The sequence below is a fragment of the Clinocottus analis genome, unplaced genomic scaffold (assembly GCF_023055335.1).
Source record: "Clinocottus analis isolate CAN_PGR_092001 unplaced genomic scaffold, fCliAna1.0.p SCAF_15, whole genome shotgun sequence".
NCBI classification, from domain to species: domain Eukaryota; kingdom Metazoa; phylum Chordata; class Actinopteri; order Perciformes; family Cottidae; genus Clinocottus; species Clinocottus analis.
This window is the reverse complement of record NW_027175876.1, coordinates 10,632,542-10,648,314: the sequence shown is the minus strand read 5'-3', so window position 1 is coordinate 10,648,314 and position 15,773 is coordinate 10,632,542. Positions and strand designations below refer to the sequence as shown.

The window sequence follows — 15,773 nt, the reverse complement described above, 5'->3', positions numbered from 1 at the left end:
GCAAATGAAATACAATCACCGCCTAATTATCCAAATTATTTTAAGGACAGAGCAATGAATATAAAGTATACATGAGAATCAATATATCAGATGGTACTTAGCAAATGAGTCTGGCATGACTCCTCTTTTCACGGCCCTGGAAAAAGTGATTAGTGTGCTATTTCCTGCTAGGGCTCTTCCATATGAGATAAGCTAGTACTTTATGAAGTGAACATTTAGGAAAATTACTTAGTCATGGTTTAGTATAACTGCTCTGTCAGGTTTTAGCAAATAAAAAAAGCACAGGCTGTTTTATTCTCATAAAGCCTCACAGGCTGGAAAATACAATGTAAAAAATCATTGAGTGGTTGGCTTAATATCAGCGATCATAACAACACCAACAAAATCCTCCAACGCCAAAACATTTTCTGCCTACATCCATTGACACTTGTTGCACTTGCCAGACCCCAATGTATTAAAACAATAAATACTACACATTTTGAGGTTCTACTAATATTTTCACAAGTAAGTCGTTCACACTTCTGCATACTTTTGCTTTTGAGAGCATATTACGGAGTGCTATTTTTAGTTTTGGCAATAACATCGGAAAAAAAATTGAGTAAACGACTACTTTCACCACTTGCTGCTGTTTACGTTCATTGAATGAAGAAGAAGAAGCAGAAGAAGAAGCAGAAGCAGAAGCAGAAGCAGAAGCAGAAGCAGAAGCAGAAGCAGAAGAAGAAGAAGAAGAAGAAGAAGAAGAAGAAGAAGAAGAAGAAGAAGAAGAAGGAGGAGGAGGAGGAGGAGGAGGAGGAGAAGAAGAAGAAGAAGAAGAAGAAGAAGAAGTAGAAGAAGGTCGTTCGGGTAGATAGAGCCAGGGTGGCTGTATCGATGAGGTTACTCAAACGTAGCACAAATAAACTGTAGACATCACTAACCACTAACATTGATTGAAGATGTATGCAATTCAGGTAAATAAAAAGCATAAAACCGGTGGCGTCGCTGATGTATCCTAATAAATAATTATTAATTTGGCGTGATGCCATTAGGAGACTAAGTCAACGTGACTACCCTATATTATGGTCAAATCTTTTTAAGGATTGTGTTATCTTTGAGAGAAGCAACAGGCTAAAGCATCTGTTCTAGCTTGCTGACGAGCAGCGGCAGTCATTCGATGTGAAGAAGAAGAATTCACATCGACGTAAGTCTTTAACCACCACACGCTGAAGTTCTGACTACAGGTAAATAACGATCAAAATGGCGCATAATTAATGCCGTTGCTCACCGTCTCTGGCGCTGTCGGGCCATATTAATATTATATTTGATTAAATTGTTATGTATTAGGCTCGTGTAATTTCTCGAGTGCTGTTCAACTGGATTGCTCAGGCCTACCGTGCCTGGATGAAGGGATTGTTAAATCAGTTATCCACTAACATATTAAGATATATATATATATATATATATATATATATATATATATATATATATATATATATATATATATATATATATATATATATATATATTAATGGTAGCTAGGTAAACAGAAATATAAGGGAGTGTTATATTTATTTTTAGCTAACGTTAGGTGTAAAGCTAGCTAACACAAACTGGCAATTGTGTGGGTTCAGCCATCATTAAACTGCTCAGATTTAACTTAACATGTCATCTAGTGAATTAGTTTTCTCTCTTTTTTTTTTTTTTTTTTTACCGTGATGGGTTTTTCACATGAGATAAAAAAGCCAGCCTTAAATGTTGCTAAATATGCTCCTCAGGACCAATCTGAAGCTAAATGGTAGGCTACACCTTTTATCAGAGCCAGCAATCTACAGTGACACAAAGGATGTTTTGGGTGTCGGGCTACGTCCTCATGTCGTAGACCTGCAAGTTAAATTCCCTCAAACTTTCAGTATTCATTGAGGACACAATTTATGGCTCACCCCAGCTCTCCCCTAACACATATACATGCGTAAAAAAAAACATTGACACAAACGTCTCGGCCTTTGTTTTCACACATCGGGTATAAAGCCGTTTAGGATACAGTGCTTACAACTGGAGAAACACCAAATCAAAGGTCACAGTTCCTGGTATTGAGTGTCAGCATGACAGCAGGCCTGAAATACAGAGAGTCTCTCTCTCTCTCTCTCTCTCTCTCTCTCTCTCTCTCTCTCTCTCTCTCTCTCTCTCTCTCTCTCTGTCTCTGGGTATGTAACCCTCACTCACTCCCAGCTGTTGCTGGATACTCTTCCCATTTTCCTTTTGATCAAACTCTGTTTCCTTTTTAGTCTGTCTTACAAGCCATCTGGGAGAGACTTGGTAGCCAAAAAAGAATTAGATTGGGGTCAAATTCAGGGGACAGTTGGGCGTCACACTGGTTACAGTGCCAGTCGTTAGGAATATAACTATTTTTCGTCAACTCAAAAGACAAGTCAGATCTGAAAGACCAGACACAAAAATCTGAAATATATTATACTCTCCTCGTGAAAAATCCTGTTTACTTGAGTTTTTACTCGCATTCAATTGATTTGAAAAGGAGGCCTGCTTGTGTTTATCCAGCTCACGATCCTAAAAGCCATTCAAAATTGTTGATACAAAGATGATTTTGATCTCACTTCTTAAGTTACCTTCTCTTTTTTTCTGACGCTGCTAGAGGTTGGTTAAAAGGGTAAGTATACTTTCTTTATTCACCTCAGTGGTGAAGAAGAAATCATGAATGTTATTCTTTTTTGCTCAGCAATTTCCTTACATTTCCTCTGCCATCTTGCTTGTGTATCACAAATATTCTTGTTTGTGGGTAGAATGGACAAGCTGTCTAATGACTGTATATGTTTGTGTTTGATAGTTTGTTTGCTTTTTTGTGTGGTTTTGTTTGTTGCCACCCTCTTTTTTGGCTGTGTCCTGCTTGCACTTGGAATGGAGGTCTGAAGTTGAAGATACTTTATCGGTTCAGTACTGAGCAGTTAACCCACACAGGGTTAAAAGCAGAGGAAACTCTTAACTTAATATCTGACAAAGAGGTGAAGTGGAGGTTAATAAAGTACACTATCAATGCCAAACTTGAACCTGACAGGGTTCAGAGGTCAAGGATGCTAGCATATGATGGTAATCTATTTCCTGTGTATTTCCTGGCAGGGGGGTCAGGGGGGTGGACACCGGACCCTGCTCTATGGTCATGCCATCCTCCTTCGCCACTCCTTTAGTGATATGGTGAGTGTCAACTTGCAATTTGATAAATATTGTGAAATACAAACATATAAATATGTAGCACTTCAATACTTATTTGTGAAAATAACAGTAGAAATCCAAAAGGACTCAATTTACAAAACAAAGAAAGGTTGGAAATCATCACATTTGAGAAACTAAAACCAACACATTTTAAGTATTATTACTTTGTCTATCCATTTGCTTAATCAATCAAATAACTAATTGTTTGAGTCTTACATATTTACAGTATATTTCTGAATCCCAGAATGTTTGTTACTTTGATCCACAAATAAAGTCATAATTTTATTTTAAAAAAATCTGTACAAGAGCGTGTGTTAATGTTTCCTTTGTCTCCACACTAATTAATTTGTCTGCAGTACCTGACCTGTTTAAAGACATCTAGGTCTCTGACAGACAAGCTGTCATTTGATGTCGGACTACAAGAAGACTCAATAGGTACAGTAAGACTAACAGCTTTGAATTATATTCAGTCCTGAAGTGTCGCCATTTAAAGTTGACCTGACCTTGAGATAGAATCGATACCCATGAGAAAAAGATAGTAAAATCAAATGTATGTGTTTTGTGTCTTGGTGTCAATAGGAGAGGCCTGCTGGTGGACCATCCACCCTGCGTCCAAGCAGAGATCCGAGGGAGAGAAAGTTCGCATTGGAGACGACCTGATCCTAGTCAGCGTGTCGACAGAGAGATACCTGGTAGGGGAAGTCCAATATCTTAGTCGTTAAGGTTGTTTTGTTTTTTCAAACTTACCTGTAAATGAGAAGAAAATGCAAAGGTTAAATAAACTTTATTTTTTTTACTGTCACTGGATAACAACTGTAGATATTTAGTACAAAGATGTATAATAGATTTTGCCAAAATTTAACCAATTTAATCAAATAAAAACATACTTACTCACTTACTTGTTACCTGGATCAACAAATACATTAACAATAAGTTAGAGATGAGAAAAACCCTGTTACGAGTTTTTTCTCTAATGAATAATTACAGCTTTCAGACTCCAGTATTCAGATTTCCGATACTGTTGTTTTTGGGACTTCTTTATTTCTCTACACTGGCAAGAGTTTAGAGGCAGACAACGTGTCAGCTGCATAGAGTGGCTGTTGTGTTTTTTGGCGTTTATGCACCTCACATAGCTGAGGTTATCTACTTTGGTTCACTGTCTATCTCAAAAAGGCGCTTTGGAACGTTTCATAGCCGTCGCATAGCTCTGATACCTGTCTCACTCCAGCAATCTTCAGAGTGACAAGGCAATTCAAGGGTAAAACTTGAAAACTTTATATTACTATCTGTAATTGAAATCGGATTACTTGCAAAGCCCTCCTGTGCAGTTTATTTTTTTATATATCTTTTTGACCTTAGAGTGAGTACTTGTCCCCTTATGCAGAGCTATACACACGACCTCAATTAACTTACGGTACTTGGTAAAGAGTGAGGACAGGCAGATTTGAAGAGGAAAGGGGCGATGAAGAGGCTGAGAGAGAAATGGAAAGGAGGAGGGACAGCGACGTGCCGCGCATAGGAGAGTGAGCCGTGCTTGCTGCTAGTGGCTGCTCCGGCCCTTCAGGGAGGGAAATGAGCAATTAAAGCTACTCCGGCAAAGAGCCAGACTTTCAGCTCCTCCGTAGGGAAATCTTTTCCCTGCTTTGGCCCGACAGAAGCTCAGCTTTTATGAATGGGACACATCATACATTTAGGCATAAACAGTCAAGGGCTCCATTAATGGGAGCAATAATAGCTTTTGTGACACAGCATTTTTAAGTTATACGCGTTTGTTGCCTTGGGTATTGTTGTCCAGTTCGGCTGAATTGCAGCAGTTTGGTTTAAAATAAAACATCCTATCAAGGAGAGCTGGTGCACAAAGAGTTTATTTGACTTGAAACATTTCTAATCCACACACTGGTTTACATTTTCATGCACAGCACTCCATTAATGCATATGTTTTGTGAACGCATGGTATACTGTACATTTTTGAAACACAGACAGACCAATACAGACATCCATGGTTATATTTGATCCAACAATGGTGTAAAAAGTACATTGTTTCAAAGGAAAGTCAATGAGATGGAACAAGATGCAACACAGTGACATTTTTTTGACAATTAACATATCAGCTTTTGTAAAGCTGGAGCTGGAGTCTATGATCCTTTTGAGCTTTCAGTCCCCTCTAAATGCTGCCTTCAGGGAAATGGGAGCCTCCCCAAGTGTTTCTGCTGGAAGGAATAATTGTAGAGAGTATAACCTGAGCACAGCTGCACAGAGGAACCCTGATGCAGCTGTGCTTTTTAGCCCACAGCGTAATAACACTGTTGGCAGCTCAAGAGGAAGGACAAAAAGGGTTTTTTTTTGTTTTTAATCCTAACACTGGGACATACTGCATCCCCCCTGTGACCGGGTATTGCTGAATCTCAGCGTTTGTCTTGCTAACGCACCTACTTCACTGGCATTCTCCACTATTCTGTCTTAAGCCCTGCATAACATTAATCTATGATCCTCTCTTGCAGCACCTCTCCATCTCATATGGCAACATCCAGGTGGATGCCTCCTTCATGCAGACCCTGTGGAACGTCCAGCCCACCTGCTCTTCAGGCAACATGGCTGTAGGCAAGTTCATGGCCCCCAGCAGCAAAAGCAGCGACCACTGTAGCAACTGTCTCTCATCCAAGATACTTTAAAATATTTCATCATTGTTTTCAAATAATATTGCTCTCTTGTGTCTAATCTGGACATGTTGAAGCCTGTAAGTAATAATAAAAGCACCATCTAAGTTAAAGCTGTAAAATCACCGTAGTATTTGCAGACAATAGCAAGTACTTTGATTTTATATTATTTAAATTTAAATAAATTAAACTTAAATGTAGTTTTAATGCCATCGTTTTCACTGTATGGTTGGTCTATACAACTATAACAAATATACGTAATTTCTGTGTGGGCAAAGAACAAAATGTGGAGTATCTCGTGTGACAGTGTTGTTGTATATTATTATTATTAGGGTATTTGACTGGTGGACATGTGATGCGTCTTTGTCATGGGCATGATGAGAGCTTGACCATCCCCGGAGCAGACAAGAGTGGGAAGGAGGACAGGTTAGTAGATAATTAGCTCAGAACATTGTCTCCCGCAGGTGTGTGGACCTTAAATAATCTTTTGTACATTTTAAAGTGAAATAATGGTCTGGTGTGTTCAAAGAAAATCATTATTAATTAAAATTCCCTGTGTAGTGCCTGTTATTACAAATAGTAATAATATAACACAGGCAGGATAAGAACAAATATATTTATATCCATTGAAGACATTGTGCTTTTGTAAGATACTATTTCACTTGAAAGATGCTCTTGAACAAATGTTTTAACAGTGAGCCTTAATCAACATCACTGGTTTCCCCCGAGCCAAAACTGTAGCGCAGCAGCAGAAATGGGTTTTAATTATTTTACTCCCGCTGAGAGTTAAAAGACTTGTATATGATAGAAAACCCCACGTGTGTCTTTGTGCTCTCAGGATAGTCAACTATGAAGCGGGGAAGGGAGCGTCAAAGGCCCGCTCACTTTGGAGACTGGAGCCTCTCAGGATCAGGTGAGATCACACCCAAATACTCACACACAGCGAATAGATTTACCTCAGGCATGTAACAGAAAACCCTGGAATAGATCCTTCAGAAACATACAGAGGTGTTGTCTTCTTTTATGACATCCCTTCATGAAGAATACGTACAATTGGTGCTTTATGTACAAATGTCACAGCCACTCGACTGTAAGTTATAAATATACTTCACCTCCTACTTTGAACTGTCACTACCAATTAGTTGGCAAAGTCCTTCAGAGAATCTCTTCCCCCTCTTCTTTCTTTCCTTTCTTTAACTGGCCACCCACGCAGTTTTTCTCCAGTCACATCGTCTGCCAGCTCTCATTGGGACTGCCTGTCAGAGTCTGTACACTTTGAAATGGTGCAGGTGCAGCTATTAAGGCACTTGTTCTCCTTTTTGGTTCAGGGATGAATTTTCAACAGTATTTTTCACACTACAGCAGCCATATAGAGAAGGTTGAGCGCCACTGACAGTAAAGAAGTTCATTTGATCTATTTCTCAGTTGATGTTCTCGTTCCACTTGCAGATTGTTTCTTCAAACATTTTTAAAATATTCTCATTGGTTGATTTAATCTTCAATGAAGGGTGAAATAGCACTGTCTATGTTACAGAAAATAAGGAATCCCTTTCAACATGTTAATGAATATATATATCAGGGGCATCCTTATTCATTATTCATGAAGTCAGGCTTAATGATTTTTTTAGTTTAACTAACGAACTTGGATGAATAACTTTAATGTCTTATTTCTAACTGGTAATTAAACTAATTGGCCTCCAGATGTGGGCATGGCGTAACATTTTTGAAAAAAAATATATATCTAAGATTTGGCACAGATACACAATACTTTTTAGATTTTTTTTTTTTTTTTTTACATTTTTAAATATTGAATGTTGCTGTATGTCAGCAGCCACAGGATAATTAGTTTTATTAAAACTGAAACTATCTAAACTGTGATCTTGATCAGGAACTGTCTGACCAAGTAAACAACACTTCACATTTGAACGGAGCTTTCATGCCATCTTTCGGTACATCTTTCAGTTTTTGATACTCGGTGCTACAGACACATTTGAATCAGTACCAGAAAAGCATTACAAAATGGAAAATGTAACTCCACAATGAAGAAATACAACAACATGAAATGCTTATTGTCACTATGCTCCTTAAAAAGCCAGGAAAGTCTCATATTATTGCCGCTCTACTTGTCACCTGTCATCTGCAAAATAAAAGGTAAAGTCAACCATGTGAGGTTTCCAGAAACATATCCAAAGTTTGTGACTCTAGTACTCTGTGTTAAGCTGGAGCGGTAGCCACATTCGCTGGGGTCAGGCCTTCAGACTGCGCCACCTGGCTACAGGCCATTACCTGGCCCTGACGGAGGACCGTGGACTGGTCCTGGAGGACCAGTTGAAGTCTGACACCAAGGCCACTTCCTTCTGCTTCAGGCCTTCCAAGGTCAGTGCTCATTATTCTGAAGAAACATAATTGATTATTTCTATTTTCACAACTAGCTCTGATCATGGCAGTTATACCATCTGAAAGCTGCCTTTGGGTGTTGATGTAAATAAATGTTCTTAGTCACCCTCATTAAAAGACTACTCGAAATATCTTCCTCTGACTGCTTCATTATCGACTCCCAAGACGGGGGTGTGAGCTGTTAATGAGCTCAGGTCTTGCCTCAATAAATTGACCTTTTCACAGCTGCGGTAGACGGCACTGTTAATGTTAAAGCAAACATCCATGCTGTCCACTGACCCGACAGCAACTGGTTGGGAAGGAGCCATTTTCATTCAGGGAGGATATTTCACAATATCCACTCAGTATTCTTTCCTTTGTCTTTCTTTATTTCCCCTTAATTACTCACCTTTTCATTATCGCACGATGTGTTTTGATTCCGAGGACTCCTCAGTTCAAACAGTTTGTTTGCTTTTTGTGCGTATTCCAAAAATAATGTCTCACTGCCAAAAATAGCACATGGGTAACTTAAATTCAAATTAAAAAAGTGTATTTTAGGGATGTTGTTTAGTGAGGTGTTTACATGTAAATAGTGCAGGTTAGATGAAGAAGTTGATGCAGAAGTAAGATTGTCTCACTTCATTGTGGTCCAGTGACTTTTAATTCCTAATTGTGTAAATGTAATCTAATTTTTTCACAGAGTACCATTGTGTCCCTGTAGACATCCTTTTATCCACAATAGGTTTAGTTTGAAATCCCCCCAAGTGCTGTCCACTTCGGAGGCTTTAATTGTCCTAATCAGTAATCACTATTTCTGCAGGCGTTTTCAAATTGCTGGGGATTCATGCTACTTTAAAAAAAATAAATGTATTTTGTAACCTCTTCTCTATCCACCCATGATACACGCAACCCGGTGCGAGTTGGTTCATGTATCTAAAAAGGTCAATGCATTGCGATGTTGAACACTGGCATTAATATGTTCCCCTTTACTTGCTGTCGACTGCAATCAGCTGCTGAGCCAGAAACGTAGCAGAGCTAATGAGGCCAGCAGCTACCTTCTGGCAGGCCATTGAATGCACTTTACTCAACCTGCCGTTCTGATTCCCATCTAATCACAATATATCGCCCTTTGTCACATTTCCAAGCGCGTGCGCGTTTTAGGGAGTTTCAGTGTGTTTATTTGGTAATGTGAGGATGTGCCTCTTAATGTGTACAGGAAAAGGGTGACTCGGGTCCAAAGAGGGACATCGACGGCATGGGAGTGCCAGAGATCAAGTACGGAGACTCTGTCTGCTTCGTCATGCATGTGGCGACTGGACTGTGGCTGTCCTACCTGGCGCCTGATGCCAAATCATCTCGTCTCGGACCCCTGAAAAGAAGGGTAACTGGGATAACAACTTTTCTTCCAGACCTAACTGATTAGTCCGGAGGTTGCATTCTAATTAATCTTTTCGGTGCCTACAATTTTCTGAATTATTCCCATTCACATTGAAATAATTTCCATTGAACCATTATAAGCAATTACTCATGAGTCAAGTAGTCGTTAGGATGGTTGCTGGTTCCTGTTAAAGTCGTTTTTGTGCTTGGATAGTTCATTGGATTGTTGCTTATCTTACCACAGGCATACATATGGTTTCATTTTCACAGCTGTTCCCAAATGTTTACTTTCTGAAAAGCTTTCTTTGTTGTGCAGTTACACATTGTACATTGAATATGAATTAACGACAAGGTTTTGGCTATAATTCCAGATTATAGTTAAATTGACTTGTGATTTCATTGGGGTGAAAGGATCATATAAGAACGTAAGGTAATTTCAAGCATATTGTAAACTAAAACTGACAATTAAAGTTGGAGATTTAGAGTTTACATTTGAGAAATGAATCCAAACATGTCCACAATTTTGTTAGGATCGTTGCATTAATGTGCTATATCATGATGTGTAATATATATATATTTGAAAAATACTGGTTTTATTTCAGGCTTGTTTTTTTTATTCCCATAATTCACAATTAATTGTGGTCCTTGTAAACCCATTGAGGAATAAGTTTTGGGCTAATCATGCTTTATAGGGTGACAGTGCCTGTTGCATAAAATGAACCTATCACTGCACTGGTGCATAGCGCTATAAATAACTATGTTTACGGTATCTGGCATCTCTCTACCTATGTGTTTCAGTGAGATCCTGAATGCCTGCCATAGCTCGTCTCAGACACCTCGAAGCCCATGTGCACAGTAGCAAATCACACCTGATCAAACCAGTGGGTTGTATGGCAATTTAAACACCCAGGCAGGCAAACATTTATTCTCCACTCTACTCAAAATCATTGTCTACCCTGAATACTCATGATACAACCCCTCTCCCCTGACACTCATCCGTCCTGCACACATCATGTAGCATCCCATTTAAACGTGATAATAGGACATTCAAAAGACGACAGTTAGTTTTGGGTGAGACGGGGGGGATTAGGGCGGAACACAAACGCCGCTCTTCGCTGGGCACGCCTCCAGAGACATCAAACGCCCCTTCATACTGGCGCCAGGCAGTCCCTGCAGCCTTGGCAGCATACTAATGCACTGATATGTTGGAGGTGATGGTCAGTCTACACTTAGACCTCCCACCTCGTCCCTCTTCTTGATTATGCTGTTTGATTACACTGAGTCAGGTTTCACTGAGCTGTAGTGTTGTAAATAAACCCACCAGCTGCATGAGTCTCCCTTTATACCGTACATATATAAATAACTTTTTTCTAACTATATAACTCTATAATCTGTTAAAACTTCAATATATTTGTGACAGAATATTAATAATATACAGGTCAACTTTGAAAAGTCCAATTTACTGATGCCTGGATGTTTCATTGCCTTTTGAAATGTCATGGTGTTGATCGTGTGGTAATGATGAAATGCATATTCATGTGTCTGTTTGTCCTTGTCCAGGCCTGCCTGCATTCTGAGGGCCACATGGACGACGGACTTATCCTGCAGCTCTGTCAGCATGAAGAGTCTCGGGCTGCTCGCATCATCCGCAACACAACAGTCCTCTTCACAAACTTTATCAAGTAATGACTCAGGGTCATTCACAAACACTTTCATCTGGCTTCTCTGTCACACAATACAATGTACATTTTTGCTGGGTTACGTTTTTCAGCTTGATTATCCGTTGTGATCGTCCTTGTCTTTCCCCCAGGGCTTTGGACAGCATTGCGGAGAAGGAGTCCATGGCGGTGGCCGGATATGTTGAAGAGGTGCTGCAGACGCTGAACGACCTGATCGAGTTCTTCAAACAGCCCGATTCAGAGCTGGAGCACGAGGAGAAACAGTGTCTTCTACGTTCACTCATCAAACGACAAGACCTCTTCAAAGATGAGGTGGGCGCGGAGTGATGTAGAGACATACACTTCTAATATAGGAATAATAACAAAATGCTGATTTTAAAGTTGCGATGTGTAGATACTTGAACTCCCTGGTAAAGTCAAAGATACTTCTTTTAACCCGATGGAGCAGCGTAAATTCAAGATATGTCAAGATGACAGTTGAGCCAGTTTATATTGGACTGACAATTCCTATTTTGTACGCCTTTGTTAAAGATTTTGACTGTAGAGAGACGGGAAGAATCGAGTGGGGAAATGGGGAATGTAACAATTGTCCTCAACTGGACCTGCTGCGGTCAATGGTCAATTGTGTATTTGTGTCTTTCTTTATATACAGGAAATGTGTCCATTGTGTAATGAAGATCAGACAGCGAATAAGTAATCAAAATTAATATGGAGCCTTTTATAAAACTTGTATCCCTTAAAATGTTGGGTTTTCTATATTGCTTTCATTGGGATGTGCTATTTGCGTTTGTTTTCAATTTTTGTGTGTTACCTGGCTACCAAAAATGATTTTTAGTCCACCCTATTGAAGGAAGTTTAAGAAAAGTATTTTACATCTTGTTACAAAAAGCAATATGCTGTCTGTCTAACGGGTGAATCATAGATTATTCATGGGAATAATCCTGCCTCTTCCTAGGGCATGCTGGCCCTGCTATCCAAATGCATCGACCGGATGAACCTGTACAACAACGCTGCTCACTTTGGAGAGATGGCAGGGGAGGAGGCAGGCGCAGCATGGAAGGACATTCTCAACCTCCTCTACGAACTCTTAGGTAAGCGAGCCCGAGTGATGAATCACATGAAATATCCACATCTTCTGTCAGCTCTTGACCCTGGGCACAAATGCAGTATTAATCTTCCCACAGTGTCTTCACCGAATTCCACATCCTTTCCTGTACACTTCACACGTCTTATCTTGGCTGTGTTCTCATCTCACATGCTTCCTTCCCCCTCCTTCAAGTCCCACCTCCTTCCTCTTGTTCTCTTCCATGCCACAGCTGGTGACACCTTTTATTAGACATTCATTTGTAACGAGAGGAGAGAGAGAGAGACGCCTGAATGCCTCTTGTATACTTATTTTAATCAGTCCTGGTCATCATTCTCTGAGATTAGTGATGTGGACACTTTATGAAGTGTTGAGCTGCATATTTGAAGAAATGATAGCATCATTAGCACAATGCCAGTCATCACAGGTACTGACATTATCCCGTCCTCTTGGGGCCTGTTTTGAGTCGTGAATGCTAAAGCTGTGACCCTGAAAAGTTTTATTTTGCACAACTTTTTCTTGGGTTGTTTGTGTTGCTGTCATTGGAGCTCTCCCATCAACAGCTTCCCCTCGGCTCACCTTGACTGCCCTCATATTCATCACCTCCCCAGCATGCACCCCCACATGCACACACATTAAACACATGCGCTTAAAACCTGCGAGTACACTCCTGAGTACACTCCAGCTTTGCCCGGAGAGGGGTCAGCTCCAAAAATGCAAAAGCAGTCTGGTGAAACAGGGTTTGCATGATAAATAGTGTCCTGACCTGCTCTTCTTTCCATATTAACTCTGACAGTCTTTTTTTTAAAGGAATACACCTAATTATCAGAGTAAGTTGACTGTCCATGTGTTCAACTTACGGTGCATGTTTAATGATGAGGACATGGACATCAAATCATCCACTGTGGTAACTTATAATTTGTTTTCTTCCTTCAACCACAGATTTACATCTTTACACAAGTGTATTCAACTAGTACAATGTACCTGGTTGCATTGGCTATTTAAAATAACTCATATATTGGAGATTACCTACATAATGCACTAAAAAAAGGATAATACGAGTTGAGTTTCAGAGTTCATTCTTGACCCTCGAATCAGTTGAGAAAATAATCTCATCAGTATTTTACCTGTTTATGCTGTCAGCTTCAGGGCGACCAATAAAAGTACATACAAAACCTTATCCTCTTTTATGCAAAATGAAGGAGACGTGACAAATTAGAGGAGGCTCTTCTGATGGCAAGTTATTATTCCATGTGCAAAACCTTTTTTTTGATGAAGATTTTGAAGTCAATGGGTTCAACGCATAAACCCTTTCACAATTGTTTATCTTTATTGATATGATGACAGTGTTATTATTGCAAAACGCTCAGTCTGTCTTACTTAATTGGAGGCAATTAGTGGTAGCTTTCTACATGACTTAATAAAGCTTAAGCTAATGTCCTCATTATTGGATGTCTTTAGTCCGTGTAGCCAGTCTCTGACTTTTAATTTCACATTCACAATGAACATCCCTTCCTTTGCCCCGTTGCTCTATCCATGTGGTCATATTGAACAGTAGCTTTCCTGAGAAGACAGAATTAAAAGGGCTTAGACACACATCAGCATTCCTTGGGCACAAAGTGCCGGTAAATTGTTTCACGGGCATTATCAGTCTAATGACCCTGAATCCTAATGGTGAAAAATTAGAAAGTAAAGTAATAAGGAGACTTCTTAATGCCATTATGGTCGTGGAGAAAAAGGGCACAGGGGAATACACCTAAACCTTTTGTCGGACATAGAGCACCTGGAGTCACAGTGGCTTCATATTCTGTCCCATGTATTTTCCTTTAAAAAGAGTTCATAATAGCAGGTGTCAGGAGTGTCAGATTTAAATAATTGTAATATCTATCTCTGGACCGATGATGTCAGACAGTAGCTCGTGTTCACAGAAAAAAAGGTTGGACTATTTTTCATTAAAAGTCATACAGTCTGGAACATCAACTCATATACCACTCTGCTGCTTATCTTCTTTTTCTTCTCTTGTTCAGCTGCACTGATTCGTGGGAACAGGAACAACTGCACCCAGTTTTCCCGGAACTTGGACTGGTTGGTCAGCAAACTGGAGAGACTGGAATCTTCATCAGGTATTACACCAAACACCAAACCTTTTATAGGAGGACAATGAACAGATAAGTTTGCTCCACTGATGCTAATAATTTACATTTGTTCTGATAATGATAATGTTTTGACCTCTCAGGGATCCTGGAAGTCCTCCACTGTATTTTGTTAGAAAGTCCAGAGGCTCTGAACATCATTCAGAGAAGTCACATTAAATCCATCATCTCGCTGCTCTACAAGCATGGACGCAACCACAAGGTGGGCAGAAATATGTACGCAGCAGCCGAAATATTAGCTAAGGGTGTCACTGAATGTGATTGGTTTCAAAGATTGATTTCAACCACCTGGTTTGAACTCGTATTACACCATGTTCAACTGCTCAAGTAGTGTCGTACTGTCAATACTAACAAAACAAAAAATATAGCCGGTCACTGAAGCAGTCAAGCTCATAACCAACTAAAATTTTAAATGGAGAAAAACTGTGGAGACACAATTGTGTTTCCTCTTGTGGTAATTTTAAATGGCATACACTTGGGTCAGCTTCCATTAGTCTCAGCATGCTTTGAACTTGATGCTAATGTTAGCATGTCAATGTGCCTATTGTTAGCATGCATTTCATCTCACCGGATGCTAACATGCTAATGTGAGTTACTCTAACATCCTCTCCTCATGTCAGCATGAGTTTTCTCTGGGTTCTCAGGCTTTCTCCTACAGTCCAAACACGTGCAGGTCAGGTTACTAGTTGACAAATGCCATGCTACTGCATCACTGAGATATTTCACTCCGTCTAATACTTAGGCCCACTTTTGACCACCGCCGAAAATAACAGTGTTAACTATCTGATGTATTTTGGTGAAGGAAGAGGTCAACTTCAGCTTGTTGTACTTCATGTTATCCGTGTTAATCAAGAGATGAACTACCAAGCTGAAGAATACAAACGCCTACATGTGGCACTGGTGATTTCAGAAATATTTTATCTACAAATGTTTCTCGAAAATAAATGAGTTTACCCATCATGTCTACTTAATTTAAACCTTTTCTTTTTCATATCGGGCATAAGTTTTATCACAGCCTCTGAATCCTTGTTTCTCCCTCTTTTAATTGTCGACAACACCAAAACCTAACTGGGTAGAAAGGTGTTTGAGCCTGTAAAAGTATTTACATACTAGTTTGTAAAACTTCAGTCAGAGCAAAATGTTAAGCTCAACTATTAAAGATTTGCTACAAGGACTGACATCTACCAACATTGTTGTGTTTAATGATATTCCTACCATGTGTTTTACATGCAGTGTTCAAATG

General features: G+C 39.6%; 1 protein-coding gene across 1 annotated transcript in view; it reads left to right on the top strand.

Moving 5' to 3' along the window:
• Positions 1–15,773, top strand: part of ryr3 (ryanodine receptor 3) — a 98,301-nt gene that overhangs the window by 22,814 nt on the left and 59,714 nt on the right. Inside the window, exons 4-16 of the mRNA XM_068577744.1 lie at positions 3,112–3,186; positions 3,561–3,639; positions 3,784–3,896; positions 5,706–5,805; positions 6,194–6,287; positions 6,700–6,774; positions 8,081–8,237; positions 9,454–9,618; positions 11,175–11,296; positions 11,425–11,605; positions 12,249–12,384; positions 14,405–14,500; positions 14,614–14,732. Of these exons, the coding sequence (XP_068433845.1) occupies positions 3,112–3,186; positions 3,561–3,639; positions 3,784–3,896; positions 5,706–5,805; positions 6,194–6,287; positions 6,700–6,774; positions 8,081–8,237; positions 9,454–9,618; positions 11,175–11,296; positions 11,425–11,605; positions 12,249–12,384; positions 14,405–14,500; positions 14,614–14,732 (1,512 nt within the window). The remainder of the gene's footprint in view (positions 1–3,111; positions 3,187–3,560; positions 3,640–3,783; positions 3,897–5,705; positions 5,806–6,193; positions 6,288–6,699; positions 6,775–8,080; positions 8,238–9,453; positions 9,619–11,174; positions 11,297–11,424; positions 11,606–12,248; positions 12,385–14,404; positions 14,501–14,613; positions 14,733–15,773) is intronic.